The 21,510-nt window shown below is 42.4% G+C and overlaps 1 protein-coding gene across 2 annotated transcripts; it reads left to right on the forward strand.

Annotated features, from left to right (window-relative positions):
* The first annotated feature begins 6,043 nt into the window (after positions 1 to 6,043).
* Positions 6,044 to 13,387, forward strand: MOB3A (MOB kinase activator 3A). Of its 2 annotated transcripts, none has more exons than XM_053462586.1 (4): positions 6,044 to 6,331; positions 9,244 to 9,787; positions 10,195 to 10,397; positions 10,872 to 13,387. In XM_053462586.1, the coding sequence occupies exons 2-4, from the start codon at positions 9,370 to 9,372 to the stop codon at positions 10,899 to 10,901; spliced, it is 651 nt and encodes a 216-aa protein (XP_053318561.1). In that variant the 5' UTR covers positions 6,044 to 6,331; positions 9,244 to 9,369; the 3' UTR covers positions 10,902 to 13,387. The 2 variants fall into 2 exon arrangements, with proteins under 2 accessions (XP_053318561.1, XP_053318551.1); XM_053462576.1 differs by having other exon boundaries at positions 6,053 to 6,318.
* The last annotated feature ends 8,123 nt before the right edge of the window (positions 13,388 to 21,510 follow it).

The following is a 21,510-nucleotide window of genomic DNA, read 5'->3' on the forward strand; positions in this document are numbered from 1 at the left end:
TTTTTCTTTCCTCATTATGGGTATTTTGCATACCTTTTTATATTGGTTATATGAAAAAAATATATATATAAAAGTAACCCCAGTGATACATTGGTATCTAGTCAAGAGATTAAGCACATATTTACTTGAATGCATTTCCTCAAGAACCACTCCTGTCTCAAGATATAAAGGCATTGTGACATTACAACTGATAAGCATATTTTAAATTGGATTTATCCCAGATTAAAACCAGGTCCATCCAGTTATTGGTCGGCACTGGCAAACCAGAAGTGAAAGTAAGAAATTGGTTTGAGTCAGTCCATTCCAGAACACCAAGGCAAGTGATAATCCAGGAGCCAGGTCTGAACCAGTTATCAACAGAGTCCAAGCAAACAATCCAGATGGGTTATGCAAGAAACAGAACAAAAAATACAGGTCAAACTGGGTAACAGGAGCATGCAGATAATCCAGGAGCATAAGACATCTGACAAACTGAATGAGTTTCAATACCTGTGCATGCCATGTTCTTAATTTGATGAGGTGCAAAGGAACCAATCTTGAGAGACCAATACCAAGGGGGGAACGGACCCATCAACTACATTGGAGCCAAGCCCTCTCATCCAACATCAGAGCCTGACCAGACACGTGTGTGTGAGATATATAATATGTGTATATATGTGTATATATATATACACACACACACACTGGCCACTTTATTAGATACACCTTCCTAGTACTGGGTTGGACCCCCTTTTGCCTTCAGAACTGCCTTCATTCCTCGTGGCATACTTTCTACAGGGTGCTGGAAACATTCCTCAGAAATTTTGGTCCATATGGACATGATGGCATCACGCAGTTGCTGCAGATTTGTCGGCTGTACATCCATGATGCGAATCTCCAATCCCACCACATCCCAAAGGTGCTCTATTGGATTAAGAACTGGTGACTGGAGGTCATTGGAGTACAGTGAACTCATTGTCATGTTCAAGAAACCAGTTTGAGATCATGTGAGCTTTGTGACATGGACATGGTCAGCAGCTATACTCGGGCTGCTGTGTTTAAACGATGCTCATTTAGTACTAAGGGGCCCAAAGTGTGCCAAGAAACTGTCCCCCACACCATTACACCACCACTACCAGACTGAACCGTTGATAATAGACAGGATGGATCCATGCTTTCATGTTGTTTATGCCAAACTCTGACCCTTCCATCTGAATCGAGACTCTACAGACCAGGCAAAGTTCTTTCAGTCTTCCATTGCCCAATTTTGGTGAGCCTGTGCGAATTGTAGCCTCCGTTTCCTGTTCTTAGCTGACAGGAGTGGCACCCGGTGTGGTCTTCTGCTGCTGTAGCCCTTCTGCTTCAAGGTTCAACGTGCGCTCAGAGATGGTGTTCTGCATTCCTTGGTTGTAATGAGGGGTTATTTGAGTTGCTGTTGCCTTTCTGCCATCTCGAACCAGTCTGCCCATTCTCCTCTGACCTCAGACATAGACAAGGCTTTTTTGTCCACGCAAATGCTGCTGACTAGATATTTTCTCTTTTTCTGACCGTTCTCTGTAAACCCTAGAGATGGTTGTGCGTGAAAATTCCAGTAGATCAGCGGTTTCTGAAATACTCAGATTAGCCTGTCTGGCACCAACAACCATGCCACGTTCAAAGTCACTTAAATCCCCTTTCTTCCCCATTCTGATGCTTGGTTTGAACTTAAGCAAGTTGTCTTGACCATGTCTGCATGCCTAAATGCATTGAGTTGCTGCCATCTGATTGGCTGATTAGCTATTTGTATTAACAAGCAATTGAACAGGTGTAGCTAATAAAGTGGCCAGTTAGTGTGTGTATATATATATATATATATAGATATATAGATATATAGATATATATCTATCTATATATATATATATATATATATATATATATATATACACACACCATCACACTCCCAGCATCCTCCCAGCAACTCTTGTATGTTGCTTGTAGCCTGTAGCTCTTTCACTGAGCGGTGATCCGAGTAGGATCCAGCAATGATCTTCCCTCACTGACGCTACACTCTGAGAAGTAATTTCCAGGTGCACAGTGTCGGTTAGGGAGGGTGATTGCTGCACCTCACAAAACCTCATCGTCGCTTTGTGGAATAGTTGAGGTGTATGGACCTGTCAGGACTGACGCTGGCCCTGGAGCAATTGGTGGAGCAATATATAAGATCACACCTGGGAACTTTCTGGCTCCAGCTACCCGGACCCCCCCTCCTCTTGGTTTTCACTTATAAGTTTTCATTTATACCAAGGCTTAGAATTTACCTTGCTGTGCAGTTAAAAAAGCAGGGACTAATGGAACATCTTCACTAAAAGGAATGAGGAGCTCCTGTTTGGACTCGCAAACACTAGAGGAAATCTATTTAGATCCCCTCTAACAAAATAGTTAAAAACATTTCATGCCCCCAGCTGTCTTAGCCGTGAGATACAAGTCCTGATGGGCTCCAAAGCCTGTAAAGGGTGATCTTGCTAACCAAGATGGGGGGTGCAACTTTGCTTTTGGTGGGACAACTGATGTTCGTATCAACACAGTTCCAATTGTCAGACATCACCGCGGTTCCTAGTCGCTGTACAGTTCCACATCAGCCGTTTCTGCCCATACAGAGCCCCCATAGCCGGCTAGTCCATGAGAGTCTGGTTCCGACAGATTCATGGGGAAACTCCTTGCCTGTGCCCCACAATGAGCACAGGGTGACTTAGACATAAGAGGGGACTGGGCAGGCAGGCAAGGAGTCCATGAATCCATCAGTGCCCCCCTCCCAAACTCAAACCTACCCCCATGTGTCTTCAGGGGTTTACTATGACATGTTCATTTGTGGTTTTCAAACAGTGTGGAAGTGGCTAGTTAACATGATAGTGTATGAATAATTAACGTTTTGCTAATGGAAAGAATTCAATGTGTAGAAATTCTAGCAGATCTCTGTATGATGTCACAACTCCTGCCAGTGGATAACACCCAGAACATTTCCGTTTAAAACCTGTAAAAGGACCTTATGTCAGTTCATAAACATAAGAAACATATTTTCTGCTTATAACCATGAAATAGAAATGATTTTCCATTTTCAGAGAGTTATTTGTGGCAGATACAATAGAGATAAACAACTAGATTCTTATTTTGAAGCAAATTGTGGCAATTTATTATCATCAGTTATTTCATGGCGCCAGTAGTGTATCAAGAAACCACATGGCCCTGGTGCAAAAAATGCCCAGGGGTCACCTAACTTCAACAGCTGGTCTGTGCCCTTACAAGCACTGTGCGTCGGGAGCTTTATGAAATGGGTTTCCATGGCCAGGCAGGTGCACACAAGCCGAATATGCTCAATGCCAATTGTCGGCTGGAGTTGTGAAAAACACACTGCCATAGGACTCTGGAGCAGTGGAAATGTGTTCTCTGGCATGATGAATCATGTTGCACTGGAAGTCTGATGAACAAAGCTAGGTATAACAGATGCCCCGGATGCTACCTAATAGAATGCATAGAGCCTACTGTAGAGTTTTGAGGATAGATAATTGCTGGGGACTGTGTTTCAGGGTTTGGGCTTGGTTCTTTTGTTTTAATGAAGGGTAATGTTAATCCTACAGGATACTAAGACATTTTAGACAATTGTATGCTTCCAACTTTGCAGCTCCAGTTTGGAGAAGGCCGTTTCCTGTTCCAGCAACTGTGTCCCTGTGCACAAAGCAAGGTAAATAAAGACATGGTTTAACGTGTTTGACGTGGAGGAACTGGAGTGGCTGGACCTTATCCCCATTGTACATATTTGGGATGAATTGTAACACTGATTGTGAGCCATACCTTCTCACCCAACATCAGACATACTCCAAAATCTTGTGGAACATTTTCCCAGAATACTATAGCCCCAAAGTGGGGAAAAACTCTTTAGTGATGCGCATGGTTTTTGAATGGGATGTACAGCAAGCTCATATCTGGATGATGGTCAGGTCTCCACATGCTTTTGGTCATATAATGTATGATAGCATTTACTCCCCCCAAACGTGACATCACATTACATCAACCTCATTTTGTGTCTCTAAGTGGCTGAGACTAAACAATGAAGAAACATAGGTTGTATTACACAGTTTGTTCTCACTGTAAATAATAATGGCAGGCATTGCTAGGGGTAAAACAATGTGAAGGAAGGAAGCCCCAGATATATTTTTTTATATTCTCATGTTTATTGGTTTATATAAAACAGAAAAAAGGAGACTCAAAAAAGAATAAGGGAGAAAAAAGGGCAAGAGGGGAAATGTTGATGAAACCAGTTAGAGGCCACCAGACTGAGGGGTACTTCATAAGGCCTTAGAGGCCTGGATAGTTCTCAGTTGGCCTGGGGGGAGGCCACAGCAATATTATTTTTTTCTGAAAATATGTTCATAGAATGGATTTCAGAGCCTCAGTTGTCATGAAGGCATTCCAGTAAAACCATTCATTTCATGTTGAGCCCCTCGACCCTGAGTGGTGTGTACCATGTTTTTAATGAACTCAACCGTACCTAACCAATGTTGGAAGGAAGGCATGATATTTTGTTTCCAATACACTGGTATGTCATTCTTCGTGGCTTTTGGTAGGTGTATTATCAGGGATTTTTTCTACTTAGAGATAGAGTGCAGTGGAGTAAAATCCTGGTTGGCGAGTTATCTAAAGAGTCACCTACTTGTCGTACTACTGTCAGGACTGTCCTAAAATGGGGAAAGCAAGGGGCTGCCAAATTTGGATAAGATCTCCATGTGACGCCTGGCAGTAAGTATTAATACCTTGCGCCATTGGTTGTTAGAAAGGTGATCTTTAAGTCGCCTTCCCAAAGCCATAAGTAGAAATGTTTTGAGTCGGAGGCAGTAAGTAGAGTGTGTACCTGTGAGAGCAGATGTCATTGTGGGCCCTTTAACACACACAGCTCCTCATACGCAGTGGAAGTGGGGTGGGATGATGCCAGAGTGACTCTATTGGTTGCCGGCAGGGGCCTCTTCTGGCATCAACCAATGAAGGGCAGCTACCTAATAGAGTCGTTCTTATGGACCTTTAACTCCTGGCACGATCCTACTGATTCCCGTTAACCCCTGCGATTCTACGAAGACTTAAGGTAGGCTAGAGGCAGTGACTTGTATGGGGGGAAGGCACCAGGGAGATTAGCTAGGAAATATTTAGGAAGACGATTCTTTGTGTTCTTCTTCGTCTTCATGTACGTTTACCCGTCACCATATTAGTTCATTCGATATTCGTGTTCATTTTCATGTTCTCCCAAATACGAATGCGCAAGTCTAATTTTTATTATGTTTACTGTGCTCTGTACAGTGGAGGACTTTTGTCACTTTTCTGCTTACCATACGCATATAGAATTATCGTGTAGACATCAGTGTAAGATTCACTTGCAAGGGCCAAAACGTTCGCTATTTAGCACTCATGAGATCAAAACCGCTATATGCAGAATAGTGATATACCTTGTGTCTTTACATATCCCGAATATGTTCATATTGGAGTAAGTGTATTTTCACTTTGTTTGGGGGGGAGGGTTGTATCATTCCGGACAATGTTTAAACATTTCCGCTGTGTGTGTGTTTAGCTGTAACGTTCTTCTTTCTCATTCAATGTACCCATATTATAAATTGCCTTTTTTTCAGTACATGAATGACTTTCTTTAGATGCTATTATTTTGGTCATATCTTAAAATATTAAATATAGTAAAAAAAAAAAATTAAAAAGTACTTTTTCTGACTGCTATTTGACAAATCTTTTACTCATCTATAAAAGCTAATGAAAATAACCCTACTATTGTTGTGTCTGGTTTTTTTTTCACACAAATTGTACTTCAGGTAACTCTTTTCGTGCCAGGACTTTTGTGAGGATACAGCACTAATTTTAGGGCCTGCTCATAAAAAGAAACTTTTTAATTTTATATATAAACTTTTTAAGTTTTATATTTAAAAAAAAAAGAATCTCTCATAATTAAACTGGATCGCCAATTGACTCTGTCTTCATACTTGGCGAAGTGACATGGATGAAGCAGGAAGAAGTACCGGGCACTGTCCCCCGCCCTCCCATCAGTAAGGGGCAGATCCCGGGGCGGAAGCCGCTCTCCCCTCCCTCACTCGTCTCCTCCTCGCAGTTCCCGGCAGCGGAGGAGCCCCGAGCACAGGATACGCGAGAGCCGCAAACTGCGTGCCCTGACACTTTGGGCGGGAGAACGCGTTTCAAGAAGGCAGACACGGAGAGGGCGCGATACACCCAGGCCGGCGGCGGAGCGGAGAGACTAAAGCATCCGTGCGCTGGAAAACGGAAGCTGCGGTCACATAGGGAGGCGAGTCGTAGGTGAGGACACACGGTGTGTGTCGCAATAGTTCGAAGGCATCTTAAATCATGTTATTTGCGGCGGTAGGAGCTTTATAAACACCCAGTGCGAGCGTTTAATGGGGAAGCGAGTTAAAATCCACCGAGCGTGCGTCTTAGGTCTCTATACGTCTATAGGATGGGGTGGGGACACGGAAATGCCCGTTCCGTTAGCTGGTTTGAATGTGTTTGCGGTACTCCGGAAGATGCTTGTTTCCTTGACTCTTCTTCCGCTGTCTCCCGCGAGGGCCCCGTCCCCACCTCGCTCCCCTGCCTGCTGGCTGACCCAGGCCCTCTTGCTGTTGGGTAGGGGGCAGCCCCAGTCTCCGGCCCCTGACATGCTCTGGTAGGGAGGAGCTGCCTGTATGATATGACAGCAGCTGGTATACCTGTGTGCAAGCTAACAAAGCCATTAATAAATCAGTAGGAAAGGCTCAGAATTTGCTCCGCCGCCCGTCATTCAGTGGGGTCAATTTAAATAAAGAAGCAAATTCCAGGTGTTTTCCGTTCTTTGGCGCAGGAAAGATTTAATAAGTTATTGTGCTTTCGCTTTCAGTGAAGACTATGCTTGTGACACGCTGCGCTTAGTGTGTTGGTTTGTATCGCTGTTCAATGACTACGGTTGTTGGAATTGCGACATTTAATTATCATCTGGTTGTGGATCGATAGTCAAAGATAATGTAGCTGCAAAGGAGGTGGAGATGTGCTGCGTGCCTTTATACCCAGAGTCATTTTGTGTATTCACGCTTGACTTACTTGAGCTGGCGCAGGAATAGAGCTGCTAATTGCGTATTAATTACGCTGATGGGCAAAATCTTAGCGCTTTGGCTCATTTGTCTATACTTATCAAGTATAAGAGTAACAAAAAATGATAAATCAATGGAAAACTAATACTGTACACGGTAACTCTCTAGGTTGTTATAAAGTAAAATCCAAAGCGCCTTTCATGGCTTCTTTTACGTTGTAACACTTACGTTACTAGATATAGTGCGCAAATAAGTTGAATTTGTGCATTCTGTCTACAACGTGTTGCACATTAAACAAACCGGTCGAGCTTTATTTGATGTGAAGTAAGAAAAATCCTAATGTATTACTTTTGGCTTCCAGCTTTAAATGTGCTTTTTTTTCATTTTTTTTTGGTCTGTGGGTCTGGACTATGTAACTTTAGCATATCAGTGGAACAGTTTTAATACTGCATATCCTGTCACTTGTTTCCGGCTGTCATCTGGCTTCCCTTTTTTGCATCCTGCATGGGATATTTCGTCTTCCTTGGAGACAATATATCAGCTTGTTCTAAATCCAACAGCGTTGCCATCCACATATTCTACAGTCACTAGGGTTGCCTCTAAGCCATGCTGGCATTTTAGCATTCTTTAACCTTTTATCTTACCATTATTCCTGACAGAAGCTTTCACTTTGCCCATGGAAAAATAATATATTTTACATATAGTATTCCAGCATCTTGCTTTTGTGGGCTACATCTCATTACGCTCATCAGCTTGGCTGATGGTGATGGGAGTGGTAATCCACCAAAGCAGTTGCATAAGAAAAGCAAAAGGCATCAGCCTGTTCTATAAAAATAAATAAAATATGTGGGATATTTTTATGTGTTTGTAAATGTTATTGATTTTATTTATGGCTGTGCCATAATGTCTGATCCGCTGCATGACGGCAAGGATCAGCCGTTTCTGAAGCTCCTGTTCTCGATCTCTGAACAATCAGGAGCCCTCACTTTACATGAATGGAGCAACGCGTTAATTGAGAATGCAATGCATCCATTCATAAAGGAAGTCTTGTGTGACGTGGGGATCATGGATAGCGGTTCCCGAGGACTGCCTGAGTGTGAGGCAGTCCTCTGCACTACAAGTTCTTTATAACGTAGATTAAAACGTCTGGGTTATTCGCTAGTTGGGGAGCTAGTAGGGAAGTTGTGGTTTCAGCTCCTTGACGTCACTGTACATTATGAAGAACTTGGTAAATCAGTAAGATTTCTCTAAAATCTTCACATCGTGTGTTACACAGGGCCAGCTCAGCCCTTCTAGCTGGAGGGACCTGCTATTGTTAGCCCTTTTAAAGGCAAATATATTTTAACCATATACAGGGAATGTGACATATTAGCTTTTAAACCTGTAGAGTTCATATGTGAGCATAAAGCTCTGAACATCATGTAGTATGTTACAGGGGTTTAATCCACCACTCCAACCACTCTTTCTAGATCTCTTGATTGCCAAATGCCATATTCTACACGCTATATCAGCTTCTGCAGTACAACATCTCCCATAATGGAAGACGTAGTCCTGCAACAGCTGGAGGGTCGGAGGTTGGGGACCCCAGCACTATATGGTCCACCTGACCATTACACCAACAGGAACTTTTATGACATTGCATTCTCAATACATAGACATTATTATGTAGCCCCCCTTTACAACTTCCATTCTTCTGGGAAGGCTTTCCACAAGACTTCAGAGTGTTTCTGTGGGAAGTTTTGCCCTTTCATCCAGTAGACCATTTGTGGGGTCAGGCACTGATGTTGGATGAGAAGTTCCGGCTCGCGATCTCCGCTCCAGTTCATCCCAAAGGCGTCTGATGGGGTTGAGGTCGAGGTTCTGTGCGGGCCAGTCAAGTTCTTCCACATCAACTCATCCTACCATGTCTTTATGGACCTTCATTTGTCCACTGCGGCACAGTCATGCTGGAATAGAAAAGGGCCTTCCCCAAACTGTTCTCACAAAGTTGGAAGCACAGCATTGTCCAGAATGTATTGGTATGCTGAAGCATTAAGATTTCCCTTCACTGTCTGAATTGTACACCAAAAAAGCTTTGTGTTCTTTGTCTTAAATTGTGTAGTGTCATTGTTGACTTTTGCACAGATATAACGTTTATATAACAAGTTTTTTTTTATTACAGGTTTGATTCCATCTAGAGTCTACATGATACTGTTCCATCTTGTTCAAATTACAGTGTTAACGAATTTGGATATTATCATTCACCAAAACATAAAAGAAAAAAGGGTACGTTTTCTCTGCTTCCATCATGTCTAACCCACTAAAGCAAGTGTTCAACAAGGACAGGACCTTCCGTCCAAAACGGAAATTTGAGCCTGGTACACAGCGCTTTGAACTGCATAAGAAAGCTCAAGCATCCCTCAATGCTGGACTTGATTTAAAGGTGGCTGTCCAGCTGCCACACGGGGAGGACCAGAATGATTGGGTGGCAGTCCATGTAGTTGACTTCTTTAACCGCATCAATCTGATCTATGGTACAATCAGTGATAGTTGCACAGAGCAATCTTGTCCTGTCATGTCTGGTGGTCCAAAGTATGAATACAGATGGCAAGACGATAACCGGTACCGAAAACCCACTGCTCTGTCTGCTCCGAAATACATGAATCTTCTGATGGACTGGATAGAAGTTCAAATAAACAACGAAGGAATATTCCCTACAAATGTTGGTGAGTTTTGGGGGGTTTTTTTGTACTACATTTTGTCCCACTGGAGGGGAAAATAATCCTGCTCTTTAAAACTTACTGTTTCTGCAGCCCCACTTGTTGGTTACCCTTCTGGATTTTTTTTTTTTTTTTTTTACTTTCTGACCTATTGTTGTCCTCTGCATGGGGTTGTCTAATTTTCATATCCTTTGTGACTTAAGTATTGATTAGAATTACGATTATCAAGCTTGGCATATGTTTATATTCAAAGAAATAGTTTACATGCAAACTAAATAAATTAACATTAAAAATCAGTTTTTTCCCCAATTGGTGTTGCTTGGTATTCCAGAACTAAATTGAATATATTTATAGCGAGCTTGTCTCAGTTACTTATTGGTCGTACCTTTATAAAATCTCTCTTAACCTAACAGGTACCCCCTTCCCAAAGAACTTCCTGCAGGTAGTGAAAAAGATTCTATCCAGGCTGTTCCGGGTATTTGTCCATGTCTACATTCACCATTTTGACAGAATCATCCAGATGGGAGCAGAGGCTCACGTGAACACCTGCTACAAGCATTTTTATTACTTTGTCACAGAATTTAATCTTATTGACACAAAGGAACTTGAGCCATTGGTGAGTATGCAATATATGGACAATAATGCATTACGTGGCAATCAGATCACTTGTTTCCTCCCCTGTAAAATTAAGTAATCTAGGTATAGTATTGACAGCATGAAGTGGTCAAATTCCAGGTGGCCACAAAATAATAATGGTCTGTAGACGTTTGGGATTAATTTAACTTTGCACAGACTGATTTTTGACGCGTTTTGGATAAATCTCGTTGCTTCTGTCAGAAGGCAATGCTATTTTAATCCTCTCTCTGATATGAAGAATGATCCTTGTGTTTACCCTCAAGTGCAGGGTTTGGTCGTGCTGACCTTGGAGGATGAATTTCAAAATTTGCTCCAGGTCATCGCCTGATCATAAATGTGTGTTTTTAATATAGCCCAGATTTAGGTATTATCTAGAATGTTTTAATTGAAAATAAACAATTGACCTATTTTTTCCCCCGCTATTAATCACCCTTTTGTGTTGTATTATTCACAGAAAGAAATGACATCGAAGATGTGCCACTGAGGTGGGATGTCCTTCCTCTCACTTAATGTTTGCCTGTGGAGCCTGTCGGTCAACTGCTGAATGTGTACCTGCCTGATGCCAGGAAGGTCACATGGGATAAGACACTTTGCGGTTTTTTCATAAGCATAGATGTTTTATTTTTAAAATGTATTTTTCGAATAGCTAGCACTTCATCCAAGCTGTGATACTTCTAGAAAAAACTTTTTTTTTTTCTATACTGTTTACAAAAATGTATCGGTTTCTAAATATATTTTTGTAACTTGGTAACCCCCATTGGTCTACTCTTCTATTTAGAGTATACTTTGCTTTACACTTATATTCATCCTTTTGAAATACTGTTTAATTCCTCTTTCTTGTATCTTTTATCTGGCACCTGAATTCCAGAAGTACTTCTTTCCAGTTCACTATGGTACATTCATTATAATACAGCCAGTGTTTGTGTTGGCAAAGAGGGTTAATGCACTGAAGAGCAACTTTACTCCTTTATTCGTGAGGTGGAATGTTTTAATCCCACCGACTTCACCATGGCTTGCGAAGTTCCAACGCCACCTAGTTCTTCCTGTGAGACGAACCCGTTAAAAAAATGAATGTTTAAACTTATGAGATTCAGTTTAAAGAGGTCTTAGATATTTGTGTAGGATTGGAGGAATGGCGTCGGATATTATAAAAAAAAAAAACTGATTGTATGCTCTGCAATTCATTTTATACCATCATCGGATGTTCACTAGAGAGTGGCCGTGGCAGCTCTGCATATAAGTTTGCTGCAGCATTTAACAAGCACCTTAAGCTTTGTTCCTAGTCATTTAGCACTGTACATCCAAGTGACCTGAGAGCTTCATGTAGGCTTTTCGTGCTGTTGTCACGGAAACCACACATACATGGCTTCATCTCTGACTGCTCCCTCCTTCCTCTTTTTTCCTAGTTTGTGATTGGAGGCACATTCCTCTGGATGGTTAGCTAATATGAGGTTTTGTAGGATTCTTTAGTCATCTTTACTGTCTTGCGGTGTTTATGGCAGATTAAAACTGCTTGTCATGGATCTCGGTTGTTTTATTTTTAAAGCTGTTGTACAGAAACTAAACAAAATACTATTTAAAAGCATCCCGAAGAGCGGTACGCCATTTTGCATTGCTTTTTATTCATGTGTCCGAATTCTTACAAAAATAGCTTGTACTTTTAAGGTCCTCGTGAAAGCTTGTAGGAGCAGTGAGAAACGATCACCAGCAGCGTGGGAATCCTTAGCTGAGAGAGTACCAGGCACTCCACAATGTCACGCGAATAACTTCCTTAAGTATCCCATCTCTGAAATAACATCCTTCCTATCCTTTTATTTAAAAAATCAGTTAAAGAAAAGGGTGCTGACGACTATTCCCTTAGATTTCATTGGGACAATTATACATTTATACTAATTTGTGGAAACAGCAAAACATTCTTGTGTTTAGATACTTTATCTGTGATTCATAAATGCTAGCGCATAGATTGAAAAAAAATGCATTTTCAAACGCAGAGCATCATTCCTTCCGATCCCTTAAAAACCTAACGATGTGCAATCCCTGTAACTACAGAACTGTTGTAATGCATTGAAAGTTATTACATTATATTAAAGCGATTTGCCTTTAATGGAACGTGGTTTAGCTCAAATGAGTTACTTTTTAAATCACGTGCTTGCAAATACAGTACATTTTATTGATGTCATACTAGCATTTCCTGGTCTTCTCACTTCATTTGTTGTGGCCTACAAATGTATATAAGATGTCTATAGTCTTGAATTAACTTGTGTATATATAGCTTGGAGAGCTAGTAAACAATAACATTTAGTCCAAGAATATATGCAGGCAAAATGCTTCCAAATCAAGTGCTGGGGAGCATACAAATGTGTTTGAACACCCGATCTGTAACTCTCCACCAGCTAAGGGTCTCCAACTACCAGAGCTTGGCCACAATCCACACCGGAAAGCTACCTATAGGCAGCTGGTATGTTTAATCACGTTCATATTATATACACATTCCCACGGACGTAAATCACACCACTGGCTTAGGCACGGTTATTACTTCATTGCACTCTTAATTAAAACCACTAATCCCATGCCTTTGTTTTTGAAGTGTAGCACAAAATGTTTACATAATAAATGTAAAAAATGTATGTATGAAATGATTCACTGTATGAGAAGTTCATGCACAATTAATAGACTTATGAATAGTTGTGTAAAATAGCTACATCATTCCCACTTTTTATGCCCGTTAGAAAGCTTGTTTAATTTATTTTTGTATTTTGTCCTTCTTATCTTAATATACTTCATGCAAAATATATATATTTCTATTTTCATACATAGAGAAAATAATTCAAGTGCCTATATTTTGTTTTCCTAGTCACATTTCTAAACTCGCATTGAATGTCATTGTTTACCTGCCTGGCTCACCTTTTTGTATGGAGAGTGTGTGTGTGTACCATGCACAATATGATACAATAAAACATCTTTTTCTGATCTGTTTTCTTCTTTATTTGGTTTATTTTTCCTGAAAGCACTCTTTACTGTTCATTTCACTGAAAGACAGGATCATCCAAGAAACTGCTTCTCTGCTTATTTATGGAAAATGGTCAAAACTGTTCCTATGTTCCAGTATGCAGGAGCTGAAGTTGGTGAACCTCTGCGCGATATGGGTAGGCAACCTCCGCTGCCGGCACTTCTATGGTGGAGCACCGGAAGGTTATGTCACGCCGGTGCTCCACCATAGAAGTTCCGGCAGCGGAGGTTGTCTACGCACAGACATCCACGGCTGCCGGAGAGGAGGATCCAGGTCCCCTGCAGTGCTGTGGGGATCTGGAGCCTAACCCTGCTGCTTACCCGCAGCAGGGCTAAATAAAAAAGAAAAAAAAAACACCCAACATGCTGTCCCGGGCGATACAAACTGCGCATCCCTGCGCTAAGCCCTAAAATGGAGGGGAAAAGTGCGGCCTATATTCGGGCCAATTTAGAATACAGCGTCATAAAAGTACCTGTCTGCGTAATGGTCAGGTGTCCCAATACTGTTGTCTATATAGCGTGTGTATATATTTTAGGACAACATAGAACAATAGAATTTGTTGGAAGACAACAACCATTCAGCCCAAATTAGTCTGCTCCTTATGTCCTGGTTTAAAGACTCAAACCTTGTTTAAAAATGTTTTTTCCTTTTTTAAGATAGTTTTCCTGTCATCCAGTGGCAGTACAAGTGGGTAGTAATCTTCCTCGGGACAAGTAGAATCTAAAGTGAATAAATAGTTAAAATGTACGCAGCCCCTCCTCCTTACCCATAAAAACCGGCACCTCTCCAAAGATGGCAGTTTTTTTCTTGTCCCTTTCAGGGACGGACGGTAGAATCTTCTGTTCCGGACGGACTTGCTGGTGAGGCGCACGGGTTGCTGCCTGGGGGTCCCTCTTCCTCCGATTGCTCCCCGGGTGGTGAGCAGAGAGAGGCTTTTCCTTCCGTAGCGGTTCGCGTTACGGAAGATGACTGTGATGCATCCTTTTGTATTTGGATGCGGGAGCATGCGCATTACTGTGGAACGCACGCCCGGGTGTCGTTGCGTTCCACTGAAGATCCGATCGCGCTACTGAGCATGCGCGAATCGGATCTTCCGGAGGGCGGCATTTTTGAATGCTATAAAAAGCGCTTTTTCCTGTCTGACTGCAGGGGCATTGCCAGTACAGGATTACCGTGTCACCAGCCCCCCCACACGGTTCAGAGGAGTTTAGGGTAAGATTTTTTTATCTTGGCTCTATACTTTCTCTGCCCTCGGATATCTGAAAAAAAAAAAAAAAAAAAAATATATATATTTTTTTTAACCTCTGTTTTCTCTTATCAGATGTCTAGCCCGGTTCCTACCGACATTCCGGAGAAAGATAAAAGGCCACCAGCTCCCAGGAAAGCTACTTCTAAATCCAAGCATATGGCTTGTTCAGAGTGTGCTACTCCTCTCCCGGATGGTTGTCGTAAGAAATTGTGTAATTCATGCTCAGCGGAACAACTTGCTACTGAAAAGCAAAAAGATTTGCATTCCTTCCTGGGTTGGTTCCAGGAGAACTTGGCCCAGACCTTTGAAGCTTTTCAACTTTCTGCTGCTCATTCCCAGGAAAAAAGGAAGGAAAGTTCGCATAAGCGCAAGAGGTCCAGATCATCATCTAGATCAGACCTTTCCTCCGGTGAAATCTCTCACTCATCTCTTTCTACTTCAAGTGATAGTTCAGAAGATGAGGTTTTTTTCCCTCCTCAGGAGCTTCGTAAGTTTTTTAAGGAGGTTTCACGTCTGTTGCTAGAGGAAGATTCAGAGAAGGTTAAAGGTTTTCCGGTTCTTCCGAAATTTACAGAGCTTATGGAAAGAGAATGGAAGCACCCGGGTAAAAGAGCCTTTATTTCAAAACAGTTCAGACAACTGTTTAAACTGCAAGGGGAAGACACGTGGGATGATCCCCCTAAAGTGGACTTCCAAATTGCACAACTTTCCAAAAAGACGACCATTCCAATCGGAGGGGTGTCAGGTCTTAAAGACCCCATGGATAGAAGGGCAGAAACTTCGTGCAGGCGCATATTTCAGGCTGCTGGTTCGCAGTGCAAGGCTACGATGGCCAGCGCGGCGGTGGCTAGAGCCCAGAATATTTGGATTCACGCCTTGGGAGAATGTCTCTCCGATGACTCAGATTCTGAGATTTCCAGACTCCTTAATAGGTTGAAGCTTTCCAATAGTTTTTTGTTGGATTCATCACAAGAATCTCTTAAATTATCGGCCAGAACTATGGGATTGTCCTCAGTGGCACGAAGAGCCCTGTGGTTACGATCCTGGACAGCGGATTCAGCATCCAAGGCCTCTTTATGTGATTTACCTTTTGAGAGGAAGAAGCTGTTTGGAGCTCCGCTAGAAGACCTGATCAGACAGATGTCGGATACCAAACGAGCTCTCCCTCAAGATAGAAGGCCCAAATGGAATCGTAAATACCCTTATCGGAATGCCAGACCGTTCCAGTCTTCCCGCTCTCAGAATTTTCGTCGTCCCTACGGAGATAGGAAATTCCAAGAACGTCCTGGTAAGCAAGAAAAGAGGAAGTTCTGACAGAGTAGGAGGAAGATTGCTATGGTTCAGAGACGCCTGGGAGCAGACCACTCAAAATTTTTGGATTCGGAAGATCATTGCGGAGGGATACAAAATCAAGTTTTTTCGACCTCCTTTGAGCCGTTTTCTCATCTCCTCCTATCCTGCGAGAAGCAAGAATGTAGCCCTGTTTTCAGCATGCCTTACGCTGCTACGGAAGGGAGTCATAGAGAAGGTCCCAGTTCGTCACAGATTCCAGGGTGTCTACTCTCGTCTCTTTCTGGTTCCAAAGCCGGACGGTTCCTTCCGTCCAGTTTTGGATCTAAAGAGGGTCAACAGTTGTATACGCTATCAACACTTCCGTATGGAGAACATCAAATCGGTCACTCAGATTCTTCAAAGAGGAGACTTTATGGTTACACTGGATTTAAAAGACGCCTATCTTCATGTGCCTATGGCCGAAGCGTCCAAAAAGTTCCTCAGGTTCTCGGTTCGAGTAAACAAGAGACTTTATCACTTTCAATTCACAGCCCTCCCATTCGGTCTTTCGTCGGCTCCAAGAGTTTTTACCAAGATCCTGTGCCCTTTGACAGCAAGCCTAAGGCTCCGGGGTGTCGCTCTCGTGCCATACTTGGACGACTGGCTCATCAAGGCCAACTCTACACAAAAACTTCTGGCAGACTTGGACACCACGGTTCATTTTCTAGAACAACATGGCTGGATCATCAACAAGGAGAAATCCAATCTCCTTCCCTCCACCAGGATCCAGTTCCTGGGGTTGATGGTGGACTCAGTTTCCCAGTGCATCTTCCTCCCGCAATCAAAGATCAGGAAGATACGACAGGAAATTTCCTTTCTTCAAAGGAATCCTACCGGCTCTGTCAGAAGGGCTATGAGTGTCCTGGGTGTTCTTACAGCGTCCATCCCTGCGGTCCATTGGGCAAAGTCTCAGCTGCGTCCCTTACAGTGGCAGATCCTTTCCAACTGGTCAAGAAGGGAAGAAGACTTAGACGCAATCTTCACAATATCACGCCAAGTTCTATCTCAGCTGAACTGGTGGAAGAAATCAACCCATCTTTCCGGGGGTGTCTCATTCCAACCCCGACATTGGATAACTTTAACCACAGATGCCTCCAGAATCGGCTGGGGGGCGCATTTAGGTTGCCTCTTCAGACAGGGACTTTGGTCTCCGGAAGATTCTCATCAGTCTTCAAATTACAGGGAATTAAAGGCGGTCCTTCTGGCCCTCATGGCTTTCAGGCCCCATGTGGAGGGTCGTTTTGTAAGAATCCAGTCGGACAACGCTACGACAGTGGCTTACATAAACAAGCAAGGAGGGACGCGATCGCAAAAGCTTCAGGTTCTGTGCTCTGTTTTAATGAAGTGGTCCCAACAACATCTGCAGGACATCTCGGCAACCCACATCAGAGGCTGCTACAATCTTATTGCAGACGACCTCAGCCGGGCAAAGTGGTCTCAGGCGGAATGGTCCCTGACCGCTCATACCTTCTCCATCTTGGTAGCAAGATTCGGCCTTCCAGAGATAGACTTGATGGCTACCAGAAAAAACAGGAAAGTGCCGGTTTTTGCATCCCTCAACAGGCTGGATTATCCTCAGGTTCTGGACGGTCTTTCAATTCAATGGAATTTCCATTTGGCCTACATATTTCCTCCGGTGGCCTTGATCCCGAGAATTCTCCAAAAGATTTGCTCAGACAGGGCCAGGGTCTTGGCCATCATGCCTTGCTGGCCAAGTCGAAGTTGGTTTGCCCTTCTCAGACAACTTACCTTGGCATCCTGGGAACTTCCGACGTCGGAGCCTTTGATGGACGACAGGGAGCTTCCTCCAGACCTCCTTCGGATGTTTCGGTTGACGGCCTGGCTTTTGCAAGGATGATTCTGCGGAACCAAGGTGTTGACGGTGACCTTTCTGATCTTCTGTTGAATTCTGTAAGACGCTCTACATCCAGGGTCTATTTTCGTGTTTGGAAAAAATTTCTTCTGTGGTGCTCTGCTCGAGGTTTGTCGGTCTTCCCTCAGAATGTCAGCTCTATTCTGCAGTTCTTGCAAGATGGTTTGGATTCAGGTCTCAGCGTTTCTACCTTAAAGGGTCAGGTCTCGGCACTTAACCATTTTTTTCTTTCAGACTTGGCCTCTCACCTTCTGGTGAGACGTTTCTTTAAAGCCGCAACTATTCGGCGTCCCCCGTCAAGGTCTCCTTTTCCTACCTGGGATCTTACTCTCGTCCTGCAGGCTCTTTGTTCGGCTCCTTTCGAACCATTGGAGGAAGTTTCATTGAAGATCCTGTCCCTCAAGACGATTTTTTTGGTGGCAATTACTTCAGCCAAGAGAGTGGGAGAACTTCAAGCCCTCTCGTCTTCGGCGGATTTCACTGTTTTCCATCAGGACAAGGTTGTGTTGCATTTAAAACCCTCGTTTCTTCCGAAAGTCATCTCCAGGGCGAGTATCAATCAACCATTGGTTCTTCCCTCGTTTTTTCCGTCTCCTTCCTCCCCGGACGAATGTAAATGGCATTCCTTGGATGTTAAAAGGGCTTTGGACATATATCTCAAGCGTACTTCATCCTTCCGTACCACCGACCACCTTTTTGTCAATTATTTTGGTCATTCGACTGGTAAGGCGGCTTCAAAGGCTACCATTTCCCGATGGCTTGTTGACACCATTCGTATGGCCTACCAGGCCAATGGCGAGTTGCTTAGATGTCCCGTCAAGGCTCACTCCACTAGAGCCATGTCTGCTTCTTGGGCTGAAAAGGCCTCGGCTTCTCCTGAAGAGATCTGCAAGGCGGCTTCCTGGTCCTCGTTTAATACATTTATACAACATTACCGGCTAGACGTCTTTTCCTCCTCTGCGGCGGATTTCGGGCGCAAGGTGCTTCGAGCTGTTGTCTCCTAGGCATTTTTCCCCCCCTTCTCCGGGATCTTGTTACATCCCACTTGTACTGCCACTGGATGACAGGAAAAACGGAAATTTTTTACTCACCGTAAATTCCTTTTTCCTTAGTCCAGTGGCAGTACGGATTTCCCTCCCTTCCTTGATAATAAACTTTATTTTTTGCATCCATTTCTGTGTTTCTTGTTACTAACTGCCATCTTTGGAGAGGTGCCGGTTTTTATGGGTAAGGAGGAGGGGCTGCGTACATTTTAACTATTTATTCACTTTAGATTCTACTTGTCCCGAGGAAGATTACTACCCACTTGTACTGCCACTGGACTAAGGAAAAAGGAATTTACGGTGAGTAAAAAATTTCCGTTTTTTCATTCTTTATCATTGCTTTATTTAGAACTTCCTAAATATTAAAAATACAGCTATACAAATGTTGTTAGCAAATAATAAGAGTATTTTACCAAATTTGTCTTTAGGAATAACCCCCCTGTAGTAGATGAACACTGGTGTTCCAAGTGTTCTAAATATTGACTGTGCCCGACAAGAGTTGTACAAAATAGTTTGAATGCCAGAGGTTGCACATGATTCAGCCTGATCACAGAATCCACATGGGTGCTGAAACATGATGACACTAGATGGAGTGCTTCCACAGCTTTACACATATTCCATGTCTTCCAAGAAGCAAATCTATATTGCTACGTGTTACTAAATCACATGGATAATAGATTATGGTTTAAGAAAACTTCAAACAAACTAATACAATTGTTATCAATTTCCCAGTTATTTCATTTCCTAGAAGGCTTACATGTGTCTGTTGTATTCTATGGAGTCTCTCAATAGAAATGTAATGTTTGGGTTACCTTGGCCCTCTCTTTTTGGAGGGGCAATCCCTTCTTGACACCTAAATCTCTGCCCAGCGTTCATATATGTATTATTAGGTATGGATATATCACAGTGTATATAGCTCTATTCACAATAAAATGTTTACAAATGGCAGGAAATATTCATAAATAGTGAATGAATGTCAAAAGCCTTTCCAACTACCTACAGCTAAACATCCTTACTGTATATACGCTACAGTGTAGCTTAAATTGTTGATGTATTTGTTATGACCTATTATTAAAAAGTGCATTTTTATTTGCAAAGAGTCTTGTGCTCTCTTGGCTTTTCAATGATCTTTGCCAGATTTTTTCTTTTCCACCACAGCTGCCAACATAGAGGCCCACATCCTGTAACCGCTGCTACTACTGTAGTGTTCAGCTGTGTTTGGAGGAGGCGCCTCAGCTGTTTGCCATGTGCATGTGACTTTTGAAGGCTTCTGGAAATCTGATTGGGTGCGAAGACTTTAAAAGATAATATCTCTTTATCCTTGCATGATCTTAACCGTGTTATGCAACAGATGTCAATTACATCACCCTGTTCTTTTTGGATGGTATTGCTTTTATTGTGTATCAATGCCTAACTTATATGATAACTGAAATTCTTTGTTTTTTATTTTTTTGCTGAGTTGCAGGATTTAACCCCATAAGTGCTGGGGCTCAGCATATGTTTTTCACCCATGGAGACGAGGATGCTTTTTGTAGTTTTGGTATAGTTAGATTTGGGCAAAATCTTATATAATTAGCTCACACTTTACCTGCCAATAGTAAAAGCAATGAACACTATATTTTCTTAAACTCCACCCCTTAGTAAATTTACTAATAACGTGATTGTGCATACATATAGATCCCACACTAAACCCAAATACGTTACAGTATATAAAATGGGGTCAAACTAAATACCCTAAATACCCTTTTTAAACCACTGGTAAACACACTGTTGCAGACTCCAGCCCCTGTGACCATCATCATTTTGGCTAATGTTTATGGGAGTTGTAGTCCACAAAGGTCCTTTTTTTGTGTGTAAATTAAAAAAATGTTTAATGTCATTCGTGTTTATGGTGCTTTTTAAATTGTCTTTTTTAAAATTTGATGGGAAGGGGGCCACATTTAAGGGCTTGGTTCCTGCAGGGAATCAGGAGAGATCAGCCAGTTGAGAGGGGGGGTGAGTGTCACAAGCCCACAACTCATGACAAAAACCCATGAGCCCAATTATTTGTATGTAAAATATAAAAAAAATGTTTTTTGAAATAAAATATTTTGTCATGTCTATTTTATCTTTTTGTTAAATTTTTTGTTTTGATGAAAGATATAGCATTGTGACTTCACAATCCTTGATTCCTTTAGGGCTCAGGATTTAGTTTTATTAGCATGTCAGCCAACTGATCCTACAACACATCAGCATGCTGGCACTTTTAGTTTAGTTTTTTAAAATGATTACCATGGTAGCGAGCAGCCATATATAGGATGGTTGGTTGGCCTTCAGTAATTAACTGTGAGCCACAACAATTTCGGCATTATGGTGATGTTGCTGTATGCAACCCACAAGGGTGTTTCTAAGAGAGATATAGCAACATGAAGTGAGTGGCAACATGATGCCCCTTCCCAACATGAGCTGCCACAAAGCATCTGCAGCCCCCTGATAGAGCAGCTCAATCTGCCAGCTGCATACTTCCATTCTGCACTGTATAGATACACTTTGAGTGAGACTATATGAAATTTGCAATTGACCAGAAAAAGAAATGAAACGTGTAAT

Source organism: Spea bombifrons, chromosome 1 (genome assembly GCF_027358695.1).
Source record: "Spea bombifrons isolate aSpeBom1 chromosome 1, aSpeBom1.2.pri, whole genome shotgun sequence".
Lineage (NCBI taxonomy): Eukaryota > Metazoa > Chordata > Amphibia > Anura > Pelobatidae > Spea > Spea bombifrons.

Bases quoted from the DNA above. Each gene is read 5' to 3' on its own strand.
- MOB3A (XM_053462586.1), top strand. From the start codon at position 9,370: ATGTCTAACCCACTAAAGCAAGTGTTCAACAAGGACAGGACCTTCCGT. The intron at 9,788-10,194 runs GTGAGTTTTGGG...TTAACCTAACAG, and splicing joins AATATTCCCTACAAATGTTG to GTACCCCCTTCCCAAAGAAC. The intron at 10,398-10,871 runs GTGAGTATGCAA...TATTATTCACAG, and splicing joins CAAAGGAACTTGAGCCATTG to AAAGAAATGACATCGAAGAT.